A 25617-nucleotide genomic window follows, 5' to 3' on the forward strand; every position below is an offset into this window, starting at 1 on the left:
ATCACAGAAGTACCAGTAGTATTTGCTGCTTAACTAGTATTGTTTTACAAATATCTTGAATAGTTTTGGGCAGAAACCATCACTAATTATCATTATTTGCCATGATAGCTCTTACTCAGGAGTTCTACTTTCAGATGCATTAGTTGTCAAATAATAATGTTGAACCTATTTCAAGAATCTAGCATATTGGCCACTCAAGATGGCATAGAGTGCTGCTGCCATAGCTTATAAATGTTTAAGGTAGATAAGTCCCTAGCGCCTGATGGAATCTACCCCAGAATACTGAAGGAGGCTGGAGAGGAAATTGCTGAGGCCTTGACAGAAATCTTTGGATCCTCGCTGTCTTCAGAGGATGTCCCGGAGGACTGGAGAATAGCCAATGTTGTTCCTCTGTTTAAGAAGGGTAGCAAGGATAATCCCGGGAACTACAGGCCGGTGAGCCTTACTTCAGTGGTAGGGAAACTACTGGAGAGAATTCTTCGAGACAGGATCTGTCTGAAGAGATAGGCGAGATACTAAATGAATATTTTTCGTCAGTATTCACTCAGGAAAAAGATAATGTTGTGGAGGAGAATGCTGAGCCCCAGGCTAATAGAATAGATGGCATTGAGCTACGTAGGGAAGAGGTGTTGGCAATTCTGGACAGGCTGAAAATAGATAAGTCCCCGGGACCTGATGGGATTTATCCTAGGATTCTCTGGGAGGCCAGGGAAGAGATTGCTGGACCTTTGGCTTTGATTTTTATGTCATCATTGGCTACAGGAATAGTGCCAGAGGACTGGAGGACAGCAAATGTGGTCCCTTTGTTCAAAAAGGGGAGCAGAGACAACCCCGGCAACTATAGACCGGTGAGCCTCACGTCTGTAGTGGGTAAAGTCTTGGAGGGGATTATAAGAGACAAGATTTATAATCATCTAGATAGGAATAATATGATCAGGGATAGTCAGCATGGCTTTGTGAAGGGTAGGTCATGCCTCACAAACCTTATTGAGTTCTTTGAGAAGGTGACTGAACAGGTAGATGAGGGTAGAGCAGTTGATGTGGTGTATATGGATTTCAGCAAAGCGTTTGATAAGGTTCCCCACGGTAGGCTATTGCAAAAAATACGGAGGCTGGGGATTGAGGGTGATTTAGAGATGTGGATCAGAAATTGGCTAGCTGAAAGAAGACAGAGGGTGGTGGTTGATGGGAAATGTTCAGAATGGAGTACAGTCACAAGTGGAGTACCACAAGGATCTGTCCTGGGGCCGTTGCTGTTTGTCATTTTTATCAATGACCTAGAGGAAGGCGCAGAAGGGTGGGTGAGTAAATTTGCAGACAATACTAAAGTCGGTGGTGTTGTCGATAGTGTGGAAGGATGTAGCAGGTTACAGAGGGATATAGATAAGCTGCAGAGCTGGGCTGAGAGGTGGCAAATGGAGTTTAATGTAGAGAAGTGTGAGGTGATTCACTTTGGAAGGAATAACAGGAATGCGGAATATTTGGCTAATGGTAAAGTTCTTGAAAGTGTGGATGAGCAGAGGGATCTAGGTGTCCATGTACATAGATCCCTGAAAGTTGCCACCCAGGTTGATAGGGTTGTGAAGAAGGCCTATGGAGTGTTGGCCTTTATTGGTAGAGGGATTGAGTTCCGGAGTCGGGAGGTCATGTTGCAGCTGTACAGAACTCTGGTACGGCCGCATTTGGAGTTTTGCGTACAGTTCTGGTCACCGCATTATAGGAAGGACGTGGAGGCTTTGGAGCGGGTGCAGAGGAGATTTACCAGGATGTTGCCTGGTATGGAGGGAAAATCTTATGAGGAAAGGCTGATGGACTTGAGGTTGTTTTCGTTGGAGAGAAGAAGGTTAAGAGGAGACTTAATAGAGGCAGACAAAATGATCAGGGGGTTGGATAGGGTGGACAGTGAGAGCCTTCTCCCGCGGATGGATATGGCTGGCACGAGGGGACATAACTTTAAACTGAGGGGTAATAGATATAGGACAGAGGTCAGAGGTAGGTTCTTTACGCAAAGCGTAGTGAGGCCGTGGAATGCCCTACCTGCTACAGTAGTGAACTCGCCAACATTGAGGGCATTTAAAAGTTTATTGGATAAACATATGGATGATAATGGCATAGTGTAGGTTAGATGGCTTTTGTTTCGGTGAACATCGTGGGCCGAAGGGCCTGTACTGCGCTGTATTGTTCTATGTTCTATGTATGTTCTATGTACTCCCATTTGGAAGCAAATGGACGTATTAGTGAGAGGCAGCACGGTTTTGTGAAGGGGAGGTCGTGTCTCATTAACTTGATAGAGTTGTTCGAGGAGGTCACTAAGATGATTGATGCAGGTAGGGCAGTGGATGTTGTCTATATGGACTTCAGTAAGGCCTTTGACAAGGTCCCTCATGGTAGACTAGTACAAAAGGTGAAGTCACACGGGATCAGGGGTGAGCTGGCAAGGTGGATACAGAACTGGCTAGGCCATAGAAGGCAGAGAGTAGCAATGGAAGGATGCTTTTCTCATTGGAGGGCTGTGACCAGTGGTGTTCCACAGGGATCAGTGCTGGGACCTTTGCTCTTTGTAGTATATATAAATGATTTGGAGGAAAATGTAACTGGTCTGATTAGTAAGTTTGCAGACGACACAAAGGTTGGTGGAATTGCGGATAGCGATGAGGACTGTCGGAGGATACAGCAGGATTTAGATTGTTTGGAGACTTGGGCAGAGAGATGGCAGATGGAGTTTAATCCGGACAAATGTGAGGTAATGCATTTTGGAAGGTCTAATGCAGGCAGGGAATATACAGTGAATGGTAGAACCCTTGAGTATTGAAAGTCAAAGAGATCTAGGAGTACAGGTACACAGGTCATTGAAAAGGGCAACACAGGTGGAGAAGGTAGTCAAGAAGGCATACGGCATGCTTGCCTTCATTGGCCGGGGCATTGAGTATAAGAATTGGCAAGTCATGTTGCAGCTGTATAGAACCTTAGTTAGGCCACACTTGGAGTATAGTGTTCAATTCTGGTCGCCACACTACCAGAAGGATGTGGAGGCTTTAGAGAGGGTGCAGAAGAGATTTACCAGAATGTTGCCTGGTGTGGAGGGCATTAGCTATGAGGAGCGGTTGAATAAACTCGGTTTGTTCTCACTGGAACGAAGGAGTTTGAGGGGAGACCTGATAGAGGTCTACAAAATTATGAGGGGCATAGACAGAGTGGATAGTCAGAGGCTTTTCCCCAGGGTAGAGGGGTCAATTACTAGGGGGCATAGGTTTAAGGTGAGAGGGGCAAGGTTTAGAGTAGATGTACGAGGCAAGTTTTTTACGCAGAGGGTAGTGGGTGCCTGGAACTCGCTACCGGAGGAGGTGGTGGAAGCAGGGACGATCGTGACATTTAAGGGGCATCTTGACAAATACATGAATAGGATGGGAATAGAGGGATACGGACCCAGGAAGTGTAGAAGATTGTTGTTTAGTCGGGCAGCATGGTCGGCACGGGCTCGGAGGGCCGAAGGGCCTGTTCCTGTGCTGTACCTTTCTTTGTTCTTTGTTCTTTGTATATTGGTGTTTAATCTTTCAATCGCTGCCTTCTTATATACTTTGTCACATAGGTTGTCCCTTGTATAATAAATTCTTCCCTTTTAATTACAGGCCGGTTCCGCCAGATTAAAGTTCTCACCACAGTGGCTAACGTATTCTCCTCGCTGTATTCCCAAGTTTCTGGTGCTCCTATAAAAAAGATCGGTAGCTCATCTGATGACTCAGCTGCAGGTGAAGCTGGAAACCATGCAGCTGGTAGATTAAAGAAGACCGTTTCAAAACTCAATTTACTTGCGCCTCAGCACATAAAAGGAACAGAAACAAGCAATCAAGCAGAATTACCAGGTACAGAAAATTCTAAAGCATGCCACTCTTCCCGAACTAATGAAAGTATTCCTGACAATGAGAAGAAAGAGGATGTAAAGCAAAAGAAAGAAGCAAGGTTGCAGAAATGGCGTAAATTGACCGACTCTTCGCTGAGAACAGTGACTGAAGAAGTGATAGGTGCAAGTGACTGCCCTTTTAGCCCCTCGGAATCTATTCCTCCGGAAAATACCTGCAACGTAAAAACTGGTCAAACTAAATCCCCGCAGAGTGGGGCCATTTCCTCAAAAGAAGGATCAGGGAATCGCCTGCATGACAAGAATGGAATCTCTGATTCTGATACTAATACCGAAGACTTGAATGCATCCACAGACATGGAGCTGGAAGCAATCAGTGAGCAGACATCTGTCCCCTCAAGCGAAGATGCCGAGATTGGGAGCACCAGACCAGTGTGCTCAACTCCTGACAAAGGGCTTGCTGCAACTATTCAGCACCCACTGGTCAAAACTCTGATGGAGGAGCAGAAGGAATTCTCATTTGATTTGGAAGAGGCAAGTTGTTCCTTCAGTTTTGTGTTAACTTTGTAAAGGGTTTTCTAAACATATTATTTGCAATATTGATCTGCAGCACCCTCCCACCCACAATTTTAAGGGGGGGTGGTGAAAGGGATGGTGATGACCTGCAGGGATTTGGGGCTGTTCATTTCTGTTCACCAGGAACTTGGCCCCTTTCTTAGTAATAACATTAACCTGTTAGACCTATAGTTGTGTCTGTCATTCAAGCTGATCTAGAGTTGGAGTTGGGTTACAGTAAAACAACCCACCTTGGGACTGACTTTTTGTAACCTGGCATTTTGAATTTGAATGTTGGCCAGTTTGATTGGGAGTAACCTGTTGGGGCTGTCTGAGCAAGTTTCCGTGTGCATTCCTGTAAGTTATGCATTAATTCTGACACATCCTTATGATTTATTTTGTAACTTTTTATTTATCTTGCATATCTATCGTTTAAGGCTCCGTTTCTGGTTTCAATAAGTTGGTAGGAAGCATTTGAGTTTTGGATCCAGTTCCGGTTTATATTTACAAATATTTATGTTCTATGATTATGCAGCACAGATATGCTGAAAAAGAGCTCAAATGAAAGTGATTATTTTTCAATAGCTTTGCATAATTCAATTCCATATTAGTGGTAGTCCAAACAAAAAAATGTTTGCGTTTTTTATATTCTGGTGACCAACTATATAGTCAAAACCACAAATTTAAACTGAACATATTTAGTATTTTTGACCATGAGTGATGATATTGATAAAAATGAAAAATGGTGACTGTATACATTAGGCACAATTACATATTTTTTGTTCACTGCAACATTTCATGGGTTCTGCATTTTGCATGTTCAAATAAAGATTTGACAGTTGGCATTTCCAGTTTTATTAAAAAGGTGGATGCATACGTTGAGAGAATTACTGGAGAAATTCGCAATGGATTAATCATTTCCTGAGAGCATTCGTGCCTCTTATAAACAGGCTTATGAAAAGCGGAACATAGGCCATCTAAAAGTCTCAAGATTTTTGTCTGAACTCCTGCAACATTCAATACAAATATACAAATTGGGAGCAGGAGTAGGCCACTCGGCCCATCGAGCCTGCTCCGCCATTTAATACGGTCATGGCTGATCTGATTGTAACATCAACTCCACGTTACCACTTACCCCCAATAACCTTTCAGATACTTGCTTATCAAGAACCTATCTAGCCCTGTCTTTAAAAATCTTCAAAGACTCTCTTCCTCAAAAGATGGTGGAAGCAGAGTTCCAAAGACTCACAACCTCCTGAGGGAAAGTATTCCTCCTCATCTCCGTCTTAAATGAGTGACCTATCTATTTTTGAATGTGACCACTAGTTCTAGATTTGCCAACAAGAAGAAACATCCTCTCTGCATCCATCCTGTCAAGACCACAAGATCTTATATGTTTCAATCATGTCACCTCTTACTCTTCTAAACTCCAGCGGATACCAGTCTAGCCTGTCCAACCTTTCCTCATAAGACAATCACCCATTCCAGGTATCAGTCTAGTAAACCTTCTCTGAACTGCTTCAAACACCAATGCATCAATTATCTCACTGGACATTTCTTCAAAGACCCTAGGATGAAGTCCATCAGAACCAAAAAACTTGTCCGCCCACAGTTCGAGCAACTTGCTCACTACCACTTCCCTGATTTACAGCTATTTCTGGGGTGTTACTTGTATCGTTTATAGTGAAAACTGATGCAGAATACCCAGTTCATCTGCCATCTACTTAGTTTCCATTATTAATTCACATTTGATTGGACTAATGTTTACTTACTATAGAAACTCTTCCTGTCTGGTTTTGTGGGTCGTAACTTCCTGACTCCCCAGCGTCACATTTGGGGGAGATACTCCAAATTGCACTGGGGAATCCCTCTAGGATGTTCCCACGTAAAGGGTTTACCCAGCATTTGTCCAAAAGGGCTAGCTGGACAATTGTGCTGGGCTGGGGACCATCTGAAAAAGCGATTTTTAAGTTGCTAACTTTGGATGGTTCTGCCAGTTTTACACTGCTATACTGTCAAACTGCCAACATTGAATTTTGTCCAACTGCCATTCCATCCAGTTTCAGTCATTACATTTTCCCATTAAACCTAGATGAATACTGATTAATTTCACAACGTTCACCAGATTCTTAATTTTTAACACATTAGATTCAAACATGTTCTACATTCTTGATTGTAGCTTAAAATTAATAATTTCTAGAATTATTTAAAGATCAGAAGAATAATCTCAAATCTAGCATGTATGTTTTTAGGCAACAAAAATTACAGTCATAAGAGGCGTAAAGATGACACAAAATATTGTTATTACTCGCTTTTAAATTGGAGATATTTTCGGACCTCGGTGGGAGGCTGAATATGCGAGGGGAAGGGCAGAAGCAACTTCATGAATGGTCTCAATCTTAATAATAGAAAGAGTGCAGTGGTTAGCACTGCTGCCTCACGGCGCCAGGTCCCAGGTTCGATCCCGGCTCTGGGTCACTGTCCGTGTGGAGTTGCTCATTCTCCCCATGTTTGCGTGGATTTCGCCCCCACAAGCCAAAGATGTGCAGGGTAGATGGATTGGCCACGCTAAATTGGAAAAATTTAATTGGGTACTTTAAAAGTTTATTTTTAAAAAATAATATAATGAGATCCATGAGCTCCTCACACTTGTTGAAGGCGAGGATGGAGCATATAGTGGACAAGGCCCAACCATATCTGGCAATGAATGGCTGTACAAGTTCTATGCCAGATTCTCTGATAACCTGCACCTCTTGGAAGAGAAGATTAAAGGTATACAAGGTGGATCAATCCGAGTGGGAAAGGTTAAGAGCCTTGCTGGAGACGAGGCATCAAAGGTGGATATGAGACATGATTAAGCAGATCAGCAGCTGCAGGAGTGTTGTGGTGAATGTAGGATCAAAGGCTCAACTTTATGCAGTTATAAGGGATTTGGGGGGATTCCTTGATCCCAGGAACAGAGGTGATGTGGGAAGAGGTACATGGGCAGTGAGTATTAGGAGGAAGTAATTAGACAAAGACTTGTCTGGCAGCGCAAATGTGAAGATCTAGTGTCTACTCCCACAATATTAAGTAAGGGATTCCAAGAATTTGATCTAATGATGTTAAAGGAACAAAAGTTATATTTCCAAGTCAGAAGAGTTTGTGCTGGGAGTGAAAATTGCTTAAACGATAGTGTTTCCATGCCCGTGCTGACCTTGTTCCCTTAAGTGATTGAGATCATGGGTTTGTAAGATAATGTCTTGTGGATGAACACGCACTGCAATCATGGTATAACAGTGGTAGATGACATGCCCATCAGTTGGGCTGCTTTGTCCTGGATTCTGCCAAGCTCCTTGTTGTAATTGGACCTACATACATCCAGGCAAATATTGTGTGTCATTCCTGACTTGCATCTTGTAGATGATGGAAGGGCATTGGGGAGTCAGGAAGTGTGATACTTGTGGCAGAATTTCCAGTTTCTGACTGCTCTTGTAGCGTTGGTATTTATGTGATTGGTCCAGCTAAGTTTCTAGTATTTAGTCAGTGGTCTCTCTTCTCTCCACCCTGCCCCTCACCACCATTCTCTGACACCTATGTGCCATGAATCTTACTTGCCACTTATCAGCCCAAGTCTGACTGTTGTCCAGCTCTTGCAGCATGTGGGAATGGACTATTTCATTATCTGAGGGGATGCAAATGAAACTTCAAGACTGTGCAATCATCGGCGAAGATTCTCAATTCAGACTTTGGAGGGAAAGTCATTGATTAAGCAGTAGAAGATAATGGGACTGGGATGTTACCCTGAGGAATGCCTGGGGCTAAGATTGTTGGCCTTGAATAACCAGAACCGTCTTCTTTGTGTTAGATTTGACTCCAAGCAGTGGACAGTTTTTTGTGTGATTTTGATTGTCCTCTGCATGGAAGGCAACTCGTATTTACCGAATTTGGTTGACATTTTTGATGATCTAACTGAAATGGTTGATCAGGCTAATACGGTTGATATTGTGTACATGAACTTCCAAAAGACATCTGATAGATTCAAAAACAAACTGGAAACTCCAGGATTAACAGTGCATGTGGCAGCATGGATAAGGAGTTGACAGAGTGGAAGGAAACAGAGCAGTGGTGAATGGTTGATTTACGAACTGGGGGAAGGTATACAGTGGACTTCCCCAGTGGTCTGTTCTGGGACCACTGTTTTTGATCTGTATTAATAACCTTGTCATGGGGGTATAGGCTGCAATTTCTGAATTTTCAGGCACATCAAAATGTGGAAGTATTGTGAGCTGTGAAGACAATAGTGATAGACATTCAAAAGGACAGACGGGCTGGTGGAACGGATGGACGCATGACAGCTGAAGTTTAATTCCGATTCCGAAGAAGAATGAGGAGTGGCAATATAAAATAATGGGAGTGTCGGGGTGAAGAGACGGGGGGTATATGCGCGCACATTGTGGCAGGACAGGTTGGAAAAGTGGTTAAAACATGGATTCCTAGGCTTTAGAAATAAGGACATAGGGGAGTATTTAAGGGGGCTTGTAAGAGCAGGAAATGTGGCAGGCAGGGGGACTTAATTAAATGGGAGCTGAAATCTTAGTCTTTTGGCATTGGTATGAGTTCTTGAGATACACAGACACTTGTGTCAGCAGCAGAGCAGCCAATATGCTGTCAATGAGGGGAACCTATTTACCATTCATTTGCATAACATAAATACACATTAGTTTGGAAACGCAATAAATTAAGCCCTACCTTCAAGATTAAGTCAATGTCAGATGGGAACTGCATATTTCCCGATAGCTGACGGTAGTGTGTACCAGGCAAAATTGTTCAGTCCCTTGACCTAAGGTGAGCTTTTCTGTTTGACGAACTGAGCGGCTCAGGGGAGTGGAGCAGGAGAACCAGACAGTCCCGTACTGATCGGGAGAAGGAAGGCGCTGCAGAGGGGGATATGTGGTGGTTGGACACTCGAATGGCGCAGCTTTGGATTGACAGTCGGGTTCTCAAATGCCAGCACAGTAATTCCCTGGCAGGTTTGGGGGCTGGGGGGAGGCAGTGCCTGAAGGGAAACAAGGCTTTGGTCTAAAGGATGGTTTTGTCCTGTATGTCCAAGGGAGGCAAGTTTGAAGAAGGACAGGTCCAGGTGCTGAGGAGGGGAGGGAGCTGCAGGTCAAAGGTCCTTGGATATGGGTCCGGGGAAAGCAAAGGCAGGTGAAGATAATGGAGGGAGGTTCCAGGGTGATGACAGAATGTCAAGGGTGAGCGATGGAAGGTCAAGAATCAATAGCTCTAAGCCAAAGTTGATGGTTTGATGATCTAAGGCGATTGAGGGAAAGAGCAGGGGGAAGTTGGGAGGGTAAAGGAAGATGGGAGGAAGCTCGAGGGTCCTGGGGGGTGGAGGTGGGAAGAGCTCCAAATGATGGAACCTCGTGCTCGTGTCCTTTGACAACAATTCTAAGAAACTGTTAGCTCACTGGAGACCAGGGGCTGCTAGGACATTCTTACCTCGCAGGAGATCAATTTTGGGGGGGCAGAGGCCACTATGGGATAGGAGGAGTTCTGGATGTAAACCCTGGTGCGTCATGATTTCCCATTGGCCATGCTAATGCCATGCCAACAGATGTGTTCATTTATTTGCCTGCCTTTTTCACACAGTTCACTTTGTGGATTTGCAATGGGTCTCATACAACCAATCTCTTTGCAACCTTGGGCTATGAAGGAGGGGAGTTGCCAGAGGAAGGCCATGGTCACAAACATAGGTCACAAGGCCATCAGCCTTGTCACAAGGAGAGAGAGGTCAGGAAGAATCCAGTCAACCATCCGCATCACTGAAGAGCATTGGCATGTCACTGCATTTTTGGAACACGGTCGGGCAGCATGGTGGCATAGTGGTTAGCACTATGGCTTCATAGCTCCAGGGTCCCAGGTTCGACTCCTGGCTTGGGCCACTGTCTGTGCGGAGTCTGAATGTCCTACCCGTGCGTGTCTGTGTGGGTTTCCTCCGGGTGCTCCGGTTTCCTCCCACAAGTCCTGAAAGACATGCTGTAAGGTCATTTGGACATTCTGAATTCCCCCTCTTGTGTACCCGAACAGGCGCCGGAATGTGGCGGCTAGGCGCTTTTCACAGTAACTTCATTGCTGTGTTAATGTAAGCCTACTTGTGATAACAAAGATTTTTTTTTTTTAAACTACCTGAAGACGTTTGAAAGGTGATGTCAGAAACAGCTAAGGCTTCCCAGGTCACTAACCTGTGAGCGCTCCTTCAAGACCTACAGCTTCCATGGCTTTGGAGGGAACCCCATAGCAGTCGCCCTGAAGGTAACTGCAGCTTTTGCCTTCCACCCCAGTGAATTATTTCAGGGATCTCTGGGTGACATGTGTGGCATTTTTAGGCTCCATCACAAATGTGCAAACAGGAGGTGACATCGGAACTAATGAGTTCATCCAATTCACAACAGTTGCTGACAGCCAGACCGCTGTTGGCTTCAGGGTCATCATGCAGTTCCTGTGGGTACAGGGTGTAAATGAGTGCGCACATGTGGCCATTAGAACTCCCTGGGAACACCCAGCTGCACCTGTCAATCAGACAAGGTTTCACTCCTGTAGATTTCAAGTTGTCTGCAACCGCTGGAAAGAATGTGCTCATTTCCCAGAAAGCTGTCATGATTCTTACATCTTAAAGAACTCCCCAGCTGCCCACGGCTCTTTCAGGCCCTGCCCATGTGCACTGTTGGATTCTGGATGACGAGGGCTATCCTTTCAGGATGTAGCACATGACACCAGTGTCGCGCCCCCACGATCCAACAGAGGAGAGTGACAGTAGTGCTCGCTCCTCAACACGTGCAATCATAGAGCAAACCATAGGATTGCTCAAAATGTGCTCCCGGTTCCTTGACTAGTCAAGTGGAGTGTTGAAATACCTGTCACAGCGAATGTCCAGGATTATTGTCCACTGTGTCCTGAGCAACGTGATATTGCAAAGGGGAGAGGAACTGCAAATTGAAGACATGGAGAAACTGCTAACCTCCTCAGATGAGGATGACAGGCCTCACAGCAGTTCTCCCAGATGCCAGGGCCATGGAGGGACTTGTCAGACATCTATCAGTGACAGCAGCATCTTCAATAATTTTGGCCAGGAATGGTGCACCATTACTTCCTCACCTACAACCCTTTGTCCACTGCGATTGTGCGCCTGCCTGTCGGCCTCCATCCAGAACTACCTCACTACTCACTTCCTCTCGGGAGTGTGTGCCTAATTCAGTGTTAGGCAGCTCCCCCGGCCTTATTATGCTCCGCGTAGCGGTTTCATACAACTTGCGGGCCAGGGAGCAGTTAAATGTCAGCCACGTTGGTGTTGGTCTGGAGCCACCTTAAGACCAGACTGAGTCAGGGCATTGGTGAACCAGATGGATTTTTACAACAATCTGATAGCTTTGATCACCAATGCTGACACTAACATTTTTATTCCAGATTTATATAATTAACTGAGTTTAAATTCCCCAGCTGCCATGTATTCACACCACTGGATAATTAGGCCAGGCCTCTGGATCACCGTCTGGTAACTGCTATCTAATCTGGGATGTTAAAGGTAATTTATAAATGTAAGTTGTTACAGTGTTTTTAATTTAGAACTACTAATATTTAAGCTCTAAATTATTTCAGACAATTTGCAAACAAGACAAAGGGCTCCAATAATAACAGTAGAAGATGTCCCCTGTTACGATCAGCTGGTTTCTTTGACTTCCTTCAAAATGATAATCTAATACGTTATTCTGTGAAAAATCCAAATGGTTGTATTCAGCTTATCACTTTATTGAACAGGTCCAAAGCAACGAAGGTGAAGGGACAAATGTTCCAGCAACTAGAAATGCTGCTCCACATGACAAAGTTTCAGCAGCCAATAAAAGTAAGTAGTAAGATTTAAAGCACTGTGATTTTCCAGATTTAATGAAGAAGCTGTTCATTTGTTTTGAGCATAAAGTGACTGGCATCCAGATATTAAAGAGCATTCCTTAAGCTGTGGTACAAGGACAGTTGCAGCAACAAAACAGAGGACCCAACACATCAAAGTAAACTTGTCCTGTACTTAAAATCTGAATATTTTACTCCCCCACACTGCTCCCCCACATCTCCCTCACGTGTAAATCTAAGGTATCAATATTTTTCTTCTTGAATTTTGGAGCCATTTAACATTTTTAGTCAAGTTGAAAAGTGAAAAGGTGGAAATACTCAGTGAATCTGGCAGTATCTGTGGAGAGAGGAACAGTGTTAATTGAGGGTATTACTGTACAAAAACATTTCTGCTTGGAATGATGAAAGTTCATTGACCCTGCTATATTGTCTCTGGTTCTCTTGGCACAGATGCTTCCTGAACTGATGAGTTTTTCCTGAATTTTCTATTTTTATGCCCACTTTTCAACATGCACAATATTTTGCTTCGGTAACATTTTTATGTATCATCTGCATATAAGCATGTGCTGTAATTTCACTACTGAATCCAAAATTCAGAGAAACGTCCTCTCATTTAAGGGTTCATCATTAAATAGGGCCATAAAGCAATAGATTACTTGCTGAGCCAATATCTGTTTGGCTGTGTAAATCTATAAATTAGGCAAGCAGTTTTATTGAATCCAGCATCACGTTAGAAAACAAATGCAGCAGATAAAATTTATTTTCACTCTGTTCTGGCAAAGGAAAATATTTTAATGCGTTTCTCCTGGTCTTCCGGCATTATCTCGAACATGGTAGTCATCAAGCAATTGACTCTGTAGTCACGTGTTGAATAAACCTTCTGCTGTCATTTACGGCCACAGTATTTCTCCTCCCCTGGAATCTGGTGATGTTTATTGTTCACATGATAAGTTGTGCAGAATTGTCACGAGTGTCAAAGTGCACCTCACAGCACCATTTCAACAGTAGAGGGCCATTCTATCTGGTTTGTTGTTATTCAACTGGTTTCAGTTCATCAGAAACAAAACTAGCAGGCATGTGATCTATTATCTGGCCAACGAGTTAGATAGGAATTACAATTCTTTAAATATTTGTAGTGAATATTAAACAATTTACCCTCTTTTTGAGTGACAGTTCTGCCAGTTTTGTTGTGTACGTGAGCAGTGTCATTACTGTGAGAAATTGCTTGTATTGAAGTTGTTAATCTAACAGTTAGGCGAATGTTTGCCCCAGAATTCTCTCTTTTTTTTTTAATTACCAAGTTACCTGGCTCAGAATCATAGAATCCCTACAGTGCAGGATGAGGCCATTCAGCCCATCGAGAATGCACCGACCTTGAATGTGCTGCTCATTTACATCGCCCCCATCCTATCCCTCTTGCCTAACCTGCACATCGAGGGGCAATTTAACATGGCCAGTCCTCCTAACCTGCACATCCTTGGACTCTGGGAGGAAACCGGAGCACCCGGAGGAACTCCACGCAGACACGGGCAGAACCTACAAACTTTACACCGACAGTGACTCAAGGACCAGAATTAAACCTGGGAGCCTGGCGCTATGAGGCAGCAGTGCTAACCACTGTGCCACCATGCCACCCCATTTATTTGAAAGGAGTATGTAACTTTTATCTAATTAAGAGATGGATTGAATTAATGCTCAGAAAATGGGAGTTAAAAAATTGCTTTAGAAAATCAATCAATTCTGTCAGCTTTTGGAATACCATAATCCACTAAAATAAGATTGGACACATGGCTAATCTGTTATGGACTTCACTTGTGTCAACCATAATGGTTTGAAAATCTGTACAAAAAGATGATCTACCACTGTTTTGTACTGTTATACAATTGGCAAGATAGTCTGATTTGTTGTATCTTGTGTGCCTCCAGATGGTTAATGGAGATGTTACGATGGACATGCATTATTTTAGGATTGTTACAGCAGGAATTGCATTTTTCGAGGTCTGCAGTTGTGTAAATGCTGTAAACACTGGGCGTGGGACACAGACCATATAGACTGCAGTTACATTTTCGAGTCCTGAACCTTCCTTTGTATATGGGTCAAAGCAGCTATGTCACTGAGAATACAAATGTGAATACATTGCGGTCATACAGAGTACAGTATACAACAAGATAGGGAATGATCAGATGGTCCGTCAAGCTTGCCGAAGTCCGTCATGATGTAACCACGTACACCACTGACTGCACCTCCCCAACCCCACCCTTTCATCAGTCTCTAGAGAGGTGAAGAACATGAAAAGTAGGAGTAGAAGTAAGCCATTTGGCCCCTTGAGCCTGCTCTGTCTTATAACGAGTTTGTGGCCTGAACTCCATTTTCTTGCCTGCGCCCCGTAACCCTTGTCAATAAAGATGTGTCTAACTCAGCCTCGACTGCTTGCTGGGGAAGAGAACTGCAAAGTCTAACAACCCTCTGAGAGAAGAAATTCCTCCTGATTTTTAAACTGTGCCCCTCCCCCCAATCTCCCCCTCCCTGCCAGTTCTAGATTCTCTCATAGGAAAAAATATTCTGTCAGCATCTATTCGGTCAAACCCCTCAAAATCAATGTTTCAATAAGATCACCTATAATTCTTCTAAATTCCAATGATTATTGGCCCAACCTGTTCAATCTTTTGTCTAAAAACATCCAGGTCCCTCATCCTAGGAATCAGCTTAGTGAATCTTCTCTGAACTGCTTCCAATGCAAACATTTCCCTGCTTAAGAGACCAAATGTATGCCTGGTATTGCTGCAATCTCTGAATTCTCTGTACAGTTGCCACAAGATTTCCATACTTTTATTTTCCATTCCTCTCACAATCCCAAGGTCAATATTCTGTTTCTAATAATTTGCTGTTCCTGCATGCTGACGTTTTTGCCATTCCGCCCAGATTTCTCTGCACTGGGGCATTCTGTCGTCTCACTTCATTTAAATAGATTATTTTCTATTATTTTTGCCAGAGTGGACAACCTCACATTTTCCCTCATCCTACTCCCATCTGCCCAATGTTTGTCCAGTCACCATCCTAACATATTGATATCCATTTACAGACTCTTTGTATCTGTACAACTTGCTTTCCTGCCCCTCTTTGTATTGATAACAAATTTGGCTACAATACAGTTAATCCTTCCATCCATTTCATTAATATAGATTGCAATTAGTTGAGACCCCAGCACTGTTCCTGTGACACTCCACCAGTTACAATTTGCCACCCTGAAAATAACCCATTTACCCCAACTGTATATTTCCTGTTAGTTAACCAGTCCATTTGTACTAGTGTATCATCCCCAACACCGTAAGCTCTTATATTGCATGGTAACCTTTTATGTTGTCACTAAACAATTGCCTTTTTGAATTCCAAATACACTGCACCAATTGGTTCCCCTTAATCCACCCTGCTTGTCACATCCTTAACGCACTTCAAATTTGTCAAATATGATTTCCCTTTCATAAAACAATGTTGAGTCTGCTTGATAGTATTATGGTTTTCTAAATATCTTGCTGCTACCTCTTTACTAACCGGTTCAGCAATGAGACACGTTCGGTTTACTGTCCTGCATTTTTCTGCTCTCTGTTGAATAAAGGAGCTACTTGCAACTTTAAAATCTGCAAGAACATTTCCAGAATCTCGGAGTTCTGGGAAGATTACAACAAACGTGTTCACTATCCCTGTAGTCACTTCTTTTAAGAGCCAAGGATGCAGGCCATCTGGTGAAGGGGACTTGTCAGATCTCAGTTACTTTATCTCTAGCTATTGTGATTGTTTTAAGTTCCTCCCTCCCTTTGCCTCTTGATTTTCTACTATTCTTGACTTGGACATTATCTTTATAATAAAATAGGCTCATTCTCAAATACAGCTTAGAGTGTATGTTGTAAAGATTTAAACTGCAATATATTTTGGGGGTCAGACACCAAATTATGAGAGCTTTTGTGATTGGGAAAGAGGTAATTTCATTTTACAGAGATTTACAGCAATAATGTAATTGTTTATAGCTTCTAGTTATGAACTAATATCCCAGGATTATCCTGATCCCAAATTCCAGGATATATTCTGATCCCAAAGCATGGCCATTTCATAATTTTGTATTGGATAATGCAAAGGTCTCACCACAGCCTAGGTTGACTGAATTGAGACTATTTAAATGGGTGATTTTGAACTTGAGCTATAAATATCAGAACAGGAGATTGTAATTGTCATAAAAACAGGACTGAATACAGCATCAATATAGATTATTCAGTTCTTGTCAGAAATCTTTTAGGCGAATCCAAGTCAACAATGATTCTTTTCTCGCCTTTAATATTCCAGCCTTCTCCTATCCTGCAAATGTTAGATGTTGTCTGTCTGGTTGACAATTCCAGTTCTTATTGCTCCTATTTTTTAAAAAAAGAAGTAAAAAAATATATTGTCTGCCGCACATGATATTAGTAGTCCACCCTAATGGGGTAGATGGTGACTCTCAAATTTCTCCCATCCTAGTTGTGAAACAATAGATGGAACTGTACACTATGTAGACAGCACGGTGACTTCCAATTTCAATTACTTTGTTGCCAGAATTGGATCAGAGAATTCCATTCATTTGGAACTTCTGATCACAATTTTCTTACTACCATTTATAAATCAATGATTAGGATCAGAGCAATGATAAGCTTGCAAAATTAAGGAAAATATATAGTGCTTGGGAACTTCTATCAAAATCACTTGATTTCAGGCTGAAGACGAGGCCATTCTGTAGTAGATGTCCTTCAAACCTGAAATGTATTGTGTTATACATTTGGGTTTCGGAAAATCGAGACATCCTTCTACTGTGTGGGAATATCTGCTAAACGGGCTGCACGGTGGCACAGAGGACCCGGGTTCGATCCCGACCCCGGTCACTGGTCTGTGTGGAGTTTGCACATTCTCCCCATGTCTGCGTGGATATCACCCCCACAACCCAAAAAGATGTGCATGGTAGGTGGATTGGCCACGCAAATTGCTCCTTAATTGGAAAAAAGAATTGGGTACTCTAAATTAATAAAAAAGAGGATCTGCTAACGGTTACATAAGCTCAAGAGAGGGACCAATGTTACCTCTGACCTGTGCCGCAAAGTGAAGATTCCCAAGCAGGCTGCACACGCGTTAGTTCCTTCAGGTACTAGGCTTGCATAGCTGCAAAAAGACATTTCAGCGGCCCAAGCACTTGAATAAATCAGCCATACATTACAAAAGTATTTTAAATGTGCATTGTTCAAAATGGAGAAGCAACGTGACGATGCAATGAAATGAAATGAAAATCGCTTATTGTCACAAGTAAGCATCAATGGAGTTACTGTGAAAAGCCCCTAGTCGCCACATTCCGGCGCCTGTTCGGGAAGGCTGGTACGGGAATTGAACCGTGCTGCTGGCCTGCCTTGGTCTGCTTTAAAAACCAGCTATTTAGCCCAATGTGCCAATTGGAGGGGTTTTGATTACATTGTTGGAATACAATTTTTTAACAAATTATTATTATTAGGGAAGGAGGAAAGGTTTACCATTGTCACACTCGTATAGGGTTGTAGTTTTAATAAGAGCTGTTTCAGTACTTTGTTAGGCCAGATACAGAAGCAAAAATATATTCAATTTTCATTGGAAGAACCGTTGTTAAGGATTAATTCATTGGCAACAAGAAGCAACTTATTATTTCAACTATAAATGAATGTTTGCTTTTCCTTTGTCTGTACTGGCAGGGCTTCTTTTTATGTTGCATAATCTTGAGGTGACATTGGTACAAAGGTGTTTGCTTAAACCTTGTGATATCATTGCTCAAACATTTTCAAAAATGATCTGATAATTGCCATGAAATTTTATATCTATTGTACTGGCCCAATAATTTTGTAGACTGGAATTTTCCTACTGAAGATCATTTCGTAACCCAGTAGTAATCAACTTTGAAGTCGTTTGTGCTATGCTTTGCATGGATCATTTATTTTAGGATGTGCTTCAATGTGTTTACCCTGAATTTTCTGGGGGTGCTTTCTCAAATGAATCCTCCTTAAAGCTTTAATGCAAAATAAATTTCAATGCGTCTAGATTTTCACAGAGGTTCTGCACCTTAACCAAAATGATGCTGAGAACCCAGACCTGGAAGTCCTGCCCCATATCTGGCAGAAACCATCTTCGCTGGCAGGTGGTGCAGGACGGATTTTGCATGTTTCATGAATTTGAAAGTGCTTCTGAGAGCCATTAGAAAAGACTTTCACCGGTGCCTTTGTCAGAACCCGACTTTTGTAGAAAGGTTTTAAAGCCATTTTAACATCTCTGTAAAGACCTGTAACATTTTTGGAGAGGGCAAAACAGTTTAAGAAATGCAACAAAACGACCACAAATACAGATATGTGGCTGACACTGATGGAAGTTAGAGGGTAGTCTTGCAAGGCTATATCTCTTTGTCCTTGCAAGACAGTTCCCTGACCGGGGTATCCAGGTAGGAGGAAGGATGGGATGTCCGGCTCGGTAAAGGGATGAGTGCGCAGAGTGCATGACACCATCTTGTAAATGGGCCAGACCGGCATGTGAACGGGAGGACAGAGCAAAGGAATAAGGCCAGGAGTTAGAAGCAGGGCAGCGTGCACCAGGGAGTAGAAGAGCCGCAAGATATTATTACCCCAAGGTGAGGGTATACTGAATCTGAAGGTCGTATGTGGACATGACGGAGAACCAGTGAAGGCTGCAAGTATCCCGGTTGTAGACACATGTGCCAAAATGCAGCAAGATCTGGCATGACAGTCTACAGATCCCTATGCCCTGTTACACAAGGTGACATTGGCTCTCAATCTTTATGCAACCAGATTGTTCCCGGTTCTGGCATTTCAGTCCGCTCCCCACAGTGCATTACAGTCCTCTTGGTCAGGTGGGGGCAGACATAAACTTGCTTTCCAATGGATATGTCGGCAAAGAGGCAGGCCACCAGGAGCTTCTGGAAAATAGGCTTCCCTCAAATACAGAGACCTGTAGACTGCACCTTATTACCATCAGTTCATCAGTCGGATACTTTCATTAACAGGAAATCTTCTCCCTCACTGACCAGTTGGTGCGTGACCACAACAAGTTGTTCCTGCATGTATTTTCGCATTATCTAGGAAGCTGCCATGACTCGTTTACACTCAGGAATTCACAGCTCCTCAGCTCTTCCAGACTAAACACAAACCCGTGGTGAGCTTCTCGGGAGGAGGTGGCTGATGACCCCCTTTAGGTGCCCATATGTCTGTACAATAACAGCCATGTGCAGACCAGCAACACCATTGAACAGGGTATTGGCATTTTGAAGATATGCTTCAAATACCTTGACCATTCTGGAGGATCACCCCTGTATTCCCATACAAGAGTTTCCAGAATAGGCATGGTGTGCTCCAAACTTCAGTGAAAGGGCCTACAATCAGAAAGGAAAGTAGCTGCCATTATAGTTAGCTCAGGAGGGAGATGACGAGTGGAGGGAGGAGGCCGTTAGCAGGAGACCAACTGAGGGGCAGGCCTATGTGCCCATGGCCAATTCTTTAAAGAATGTGGAAATTGACAGAAACCTCTTTTTATTAAAAAAGAGAAGATTCTCCTCGGCATTAGTACATCAGTCCGTTCCCATGGAGCAGGGACCACATAATTGATCTTTAACATGGAAGCCACATTTCTTCAGTAAAACGCCCATCCCCAACTAGAGAGAAAACCAACAGGACATGTAAAAGTCGGTGTCATCGACTTCCGGTGACGGCGGGAGGGAGGCAGCCGCAAAATGGAGGGCTCCCATTCGGGAACAGCATTTTCGGGGCTTTAAGCCCGGTCCCAGGGTCCACGGAGGCAGCAAAAGCAGGGAGAAGGCACCGAGGAGGCACAGTGAAGGCACAGTAAAGAAAATGTCGAGGGTGAGCAAAAAAACATTCGTAAATTAAAGAGCTGAAGGTCCGTCGGGAAGTGGAAAGGTCACCAAGGAAAATTGAGGCTGGAGCACCAGGGGAGGCCGCATTGCTTACGGCTGAAGAAATAACTAAGGTGATTGCTGCGGAATTCGAAAGGCAATTTACAAAATACATGGAGACAATGAGGGAGGTTTTGAGTGTGCTGGTGGAGGAGGCGATTTCCCCGGTGACTACGGCAGTGGCGGGCGCAGTGGCGGAGGTGCGAGAGCAAGGGGAGGCACTGAAGGAAGTGGAGGAGACATTATTGCAGCACGGTGATCAACTTACCTCGATGGGGAAGGAGATGCGGAAGGTGATGGGGATTAACAAGGATTTGCAAGGAAAAATGGAAGATCTGGAAAACCGATCCAGGCGACAGATGTTGAGGGTTGTGGGGCTGCCCGAAGGAGTTGAAGGACCGAGGCCGACTGAGTATTTTGCCGCGATGCTGGCGAAACTATTGGGGGAGGGGGATGATCCCTCCCGATATGAACTGGATCGGGCTCATCGGTGTGTGGAGGCCTGTACCAAAGGCAAGTGAGCCACCAAGGATAGTGACTCTGTGCTTCCGTAGGTACAGTGTGAAGGAGAAGGTCCTGTGCTGGGCCAAGCAGCAGCAGGTGGTGCAGTGGGCTGGAGCTGGTATATGTGTATACCAGGACTTTACGGTGGAGCTGGCGAGGAGGCGGGCTGCCTTCAACCGGGTGAAGAGGGCACTGTACATTAGCAAGGTGCAGTGCGGCATTGTATATCCAGCGAAGCTGAGGGTGACCTACAAGTTCAAGGACTTTTATTTTGGAACGGCAAAAGCAGCGGAGGAGTTTGCGAAGGCAGAAGGACTGTGGCAGAACTGAGAAATTGAGAAATGGCCATGTGCCGATGTAACCTCATGACTGTATTTTCTTCTTTTTTGTTTCACTGCGTGCGGGTGTATGGGCTAAAGAAGCCAATGTTGTATATATTTGGACAAGGGAAGTGATGGAACTTTCACTCGAAATTAGGGCTTTTTGGGGTGTAGGTAGATATGCGGGGTTTGTGTGCTAAAAGGGGATTTCTGGGCTTTCCTAGGGTCGGCAAGGGGGAAAGGGACCCGGGCGGGTGCTTCCGACTGGCCAGTGAATGGGAGTGAGGTGGAGGGAGGGGCTGCGGCCATCGAAGCCTGGCAGAACAGGGTCCGAGTGGTCTAGCCGGGGTGGAAAGTTGGGGGGAAGGAACCGAGGTTGGGGGGAGGAATTTTACAAACGGCAGTGGATGGGCAGAGTTGGAGGGGGGGGGGGGGGTGTGGTTACAACTCTTGAGTATCATGTACAGTACTCTTTCAGAGGTTGGATGACATTGAGTGTGGGGGGGGGGAGGGGGAGTGGACTCTATAGGTAATTGGTGACCATGGGCGGTCCTGGACTCCTTTTTCTCCTTTGTTTTTTGTTTCCACCGTGGGAGGGTTTGTTTTATTGGATGCATATATTGACAGGTGGGCCGTTTGGGGTGGTGGGAGGATGGGATCGTTGGTATTGTTAAGGGGATTGATTTTGTATTTGTTACTGTTTGTGGGTGGGGTATAAATTTTGAAGGAAAATGTGAAAATGGAGAATAAAAAACATTTTTTTTAAAAAGTCGGTGTATCAACATGGCTGAAACCATGACCATCATGACCCTCAGCCTGAACATATTCCATGAATACACCTTGAGAAGACCTTTACAATGCAAACCATACATATTTATGTTAAGAGATTTTTGAAGAGCCAGAGAAAACATCAACTTGTTGCCCAGTTAAACCATGTCCACTATGCCAAGAGAGCCAGTAGGAAGTACAACTGAAGAGACACAACCTGAAGATATGATTGTATGTGCCAACGGTACTATAGCAACTGCACTTTGTGCAGGTTAATGTCATGTGTGTGTTTGCTACTCCTTCAACTACCTCACATTATCCTTCCACCACCAGTGGCAGCAGTGTGTGACATGCAGTGGTGCCAAACACCCAGGTTCCCTGTGAACCCACAAAGTCTACCACCAAGTTGCAGGGACGATACCACGCAAGCATGCTTTCCTGGAGCATACATGGCATCTTGTCATGTGGGGAATCAATTTTAGTAACTGCGTAACAATCACATGAGGATGACTGCCTTTGACCCAGCATGCATGCTTGAAGTGCACCTGATCAATTAGATTTGATCATCGAGTCTGGCCATTGACCCTCCCTCAGAAGCGATCATTGGCCAACAAATGCTATAAGTAAGCTCTCAATCCGCGCAATCATTGGTGTTTAATACCTTATCTGAAGTTCTGGATAATGAAGCAGTCTTTCCATTTCAGTATATGCTTGGACACACCTTGCTCCTGATGGTGTCAATGAAATATGGATTCCGAATGCTGTCTCTTGTGCCAATAGTAAGAACTTCAGACTTTCTGTTAACATCCTAATTGGGGGTATTACTATACAAAAACAGACCAAAACATTCTTCGCACTATATATGTGCACTATATATTGATTGATTGTGATCTTAAAGTGACATTATGTAAAACCACGGTGATTGAGGCTACATGTTCTCAAAAATTCTACGTTGTGCTTGTTTTCCCCCCCCCCCAAAGTTGCCTCAGAGGAGGTGGAGGTAGGCTGCTCAGCTCTCCTGCCAAATGGCATTGAGGAATGTGGTACTTGGCTTTGTGCGTGAATCCATTGGAGACCTACCTCAGACTGCAACATGTACATTTCCCCAGGGGCAATGATTATCACTGGGGCGTGTAGTGCAGATGAGGGCTCTGGAGGAGGAGCTGGGGAGTTAGAAGAAAATGGGGTTGCTGTGATGCTCTAAAAATCTTCATCCTCTTTGCTAACTTCCTTAGCCAAGGGTTGACCTTCCAGTGGGTCAGCTGGAGCTGGATCCTGGCCATCCATCCCAGCAACCAGTGAAATGAAATGAAAATCGCTTATTGTCACAAGTAGGCTTCAAATGAAGTTACTGTGAAAAGCCCCTAGTCGCCACATTCCGGCACCTGTTCGGGGAGGCTGGTACGGGAACAGTGCGACTGTCCTTTTAAGAGTATGCAGCTCCTTATATATTCTGTGGAGATCATCACTTGTTTTCTGAGCTTCGCCAGGTTACTGACTGAGCCGTGTACTCATGGAGTTACGCGGCTCTTGCAATCACCCTCAGTGCTGCTGCATGTGTCTCTACACGAGATTGGTCATTCTCTTGTGGTTTGAGTTCTTGTGTTCGAGCCCTGAGACAAAGCCGAGCTCATCACCGTGATGGACTTCTCCGCTCGGAAGTCTGTGAACTCATCCTGCCTCCGGGAACTCCGCCATTTGTCTACACATCTCCAATTCCTCCTATTCAGTCCCACCTACTTCAATAAAGATTAATATTGGGGGTGTGGCATAATGGGAAGCTAAAGGAATTGTTCCTGTTTATAACCAAGTTCACTCTCACCCCCACATGTGTCCAAAGTGAGCTTTGCTAGGCTAGGGGTGCAGTTTTACTTTGATGAAGGTGAATAAACCTGCTCCTCAGATTAAGTGGGATCCTGGTGCTCTGTAAGATCTCCTTCCTGAATGTGCTGTGGTGCTTGCATCCCTGACAGGTTTGCCTCCCAGGAATGAAAGCACGTCTACCAGTGAGTTGGTGACCTCAGCCTTTACTGTGGGATGGCGTTTGGATTGGAAATGCAAATTGCAGGCAGTATGTGTGGGTTTTCTATTGATTCAAAGGTTCTGCGAAACAAGTATATCCCTTGTTCGAAACTGTTAGAAATGGCTTGTCAGAAAAGTCAAAAGGATTAAAAACCCAACAATTAGAAGCATTGGTGAACGCTAATGGAATACCATTATTAATACAGGAACATTCCTTTTGCTGTTTCAGCGTATTATTTTAACTTTTTCAAAGTAATTCATATTCTATTTTACTATTTTGGAAATGTTAGGAGCTGCACAAATGGTCAGATTAAAATTCTGCAATTAAAATAAAAGAGGCCACTAGGAATGACGCACGGTTGTTCAGTTGAATGTATCTGTTGTGAGCAGATGTAAAGTGCTGTTTTGTTACATACATAACTAAAAAGAACAGAGTAAAATCTCTTAACCTTTTAGACCTGTGAATTTGATGATGCTGAAACCCTAATGATGTATAATAGGTGTGCAAACAATTACTTACACCAACAGATTCATTATCTAGCTGGCAGTCCTGCAACTTTACCACATACTGACAATGATTGTCCTGTAGAAATCTTCACTAAGGCTGCCCAGTTGGAAAAGCTCAACAGGATCTGTGATTGGAGGAGCAGCTCTGTCATTTCTAGCTCTGCTTCTCCGATCACTGCTGGGCAAGCAGTTCCCACTCTCAGCAACTGACCATTTAAAAAAAAAAAAACAACGGTTGCTGGGAGTGGGAGAGACTTTCGGGCAGTTTTGTGGCTGACCAACTTAAAACCAGTTTTTCAGCCTCGACTCTATTGCTGCTCAGACTGGACAATGATGAGGACTCCATTGATAAACAACCCTAACCTCTGGGTCCCAGTGTTTTGCATGTTATGCTTCCCCCTCTCTCTGATGACACCAACTCTAAATGCACGCTACATCGCTTTGATGTGCTAGTCTCTGTGTTGGTAGAGTGTGGGCTGGTCAGACGTGACACTGCCTCTCAGATGTCTCTTCGTTTTCCTGATGCCTGAGGGGGGGTTGTTAAGCAAGTGCAACTAGAACCTGCGTAAAACATAAAATTAGGTAATTATAGTTGGCTCTTGACATTCCTAGTCCCTGACAAGCACACTTGGATTCAGGCCATTGTTTTTAACCGTAAATGAAAATGCCCTTACATTCAGCTCAACCATCGCACTCCTCTCATACCAAAGTCCTTTTCAACTAGTGCAGTGACAGGGTCACTTCCACCATTAACAGCATGTTCCAAAGTGCTTCGACCACCTTAATTTGGACATTCTGAATTTTCCCTCTGTGTATCCGAACAGGCGCCGCAATGTTGCGACTAGGGGCTTTTCACAGTAACTTCATTGCAGTGTTATTGTAAGCCTACTTGTGACAATAAAGCTTATTCTTATATTTAGCTCCTGCTATGTGCAATTCTCCATCCCCGACAACAAGCCAGGAGGACATTCTGGCTACCTTCATGGCTGCACCTTCAGTGTTTCGAATCACCCGTAGACTTACAGACACACCATCTGTCTGTACCACCTCCCTGGTGCTCTCGTCCTATAAAGAGAATTTTTGTGATAATAGCCCATTATATAGCACTGCCAGGGATAAAGCTCTTGAATGTGGCAGTGCATCACAATGGACTTTCACATTTCAACCTAAAAACTGTGTATACCTACAGGAACGTTTTGGACACACAAGTGTTCATGCTTTCGGAGAGATAT

General features: G+C 44.0%; 1 protein-coding gene across 7 annotated transcripts in view; it reads left to right on the top strand.

Annotated features, from left to right (window-relative positions):
* Positions 1 to 25617, top strand: part of itprid2 (ITPR interacting domain containing 2) — a 228667-nt gene that overhangs the window by 137472 nt on the left and 65578 nt on the right. For all 7 annotated transcript variants that reach the window (XM_072477597.1, XM_072477590.1, XM_072477574.1 and 4 more), the window contains 2 exons: positions 3630 to 4393; positions 12215 to 12299. In XM_072477597.1, coding sequence (XP_072333698.1) covers positions 3630 to 4393; positions 12215 to 12299 — 849 coding nt within the window. The remainder of the gene's footprint in view (positions 1 to 3629; positions 4394 to 12214; positions 12300 to 25617) is intronic.

The sequence above is a fragment of the Scyliorhinus torazame genome, chromosome 2, assembly GCF_047496885.1.
Source record: "Scyliorhinus torazame isolate Kashiwa2021f chromosome 2, sScyTor2.1, whole genome shotgun sequence".
In the NCBI taxonomy this organism is placed as follows: Eukaryota; Metazoa; Chordata; class Chondrichthyes; order Carcharhiniformes; family Scyliorhinidae; genus Scyliorhinus; species Scyliorhinus torazame.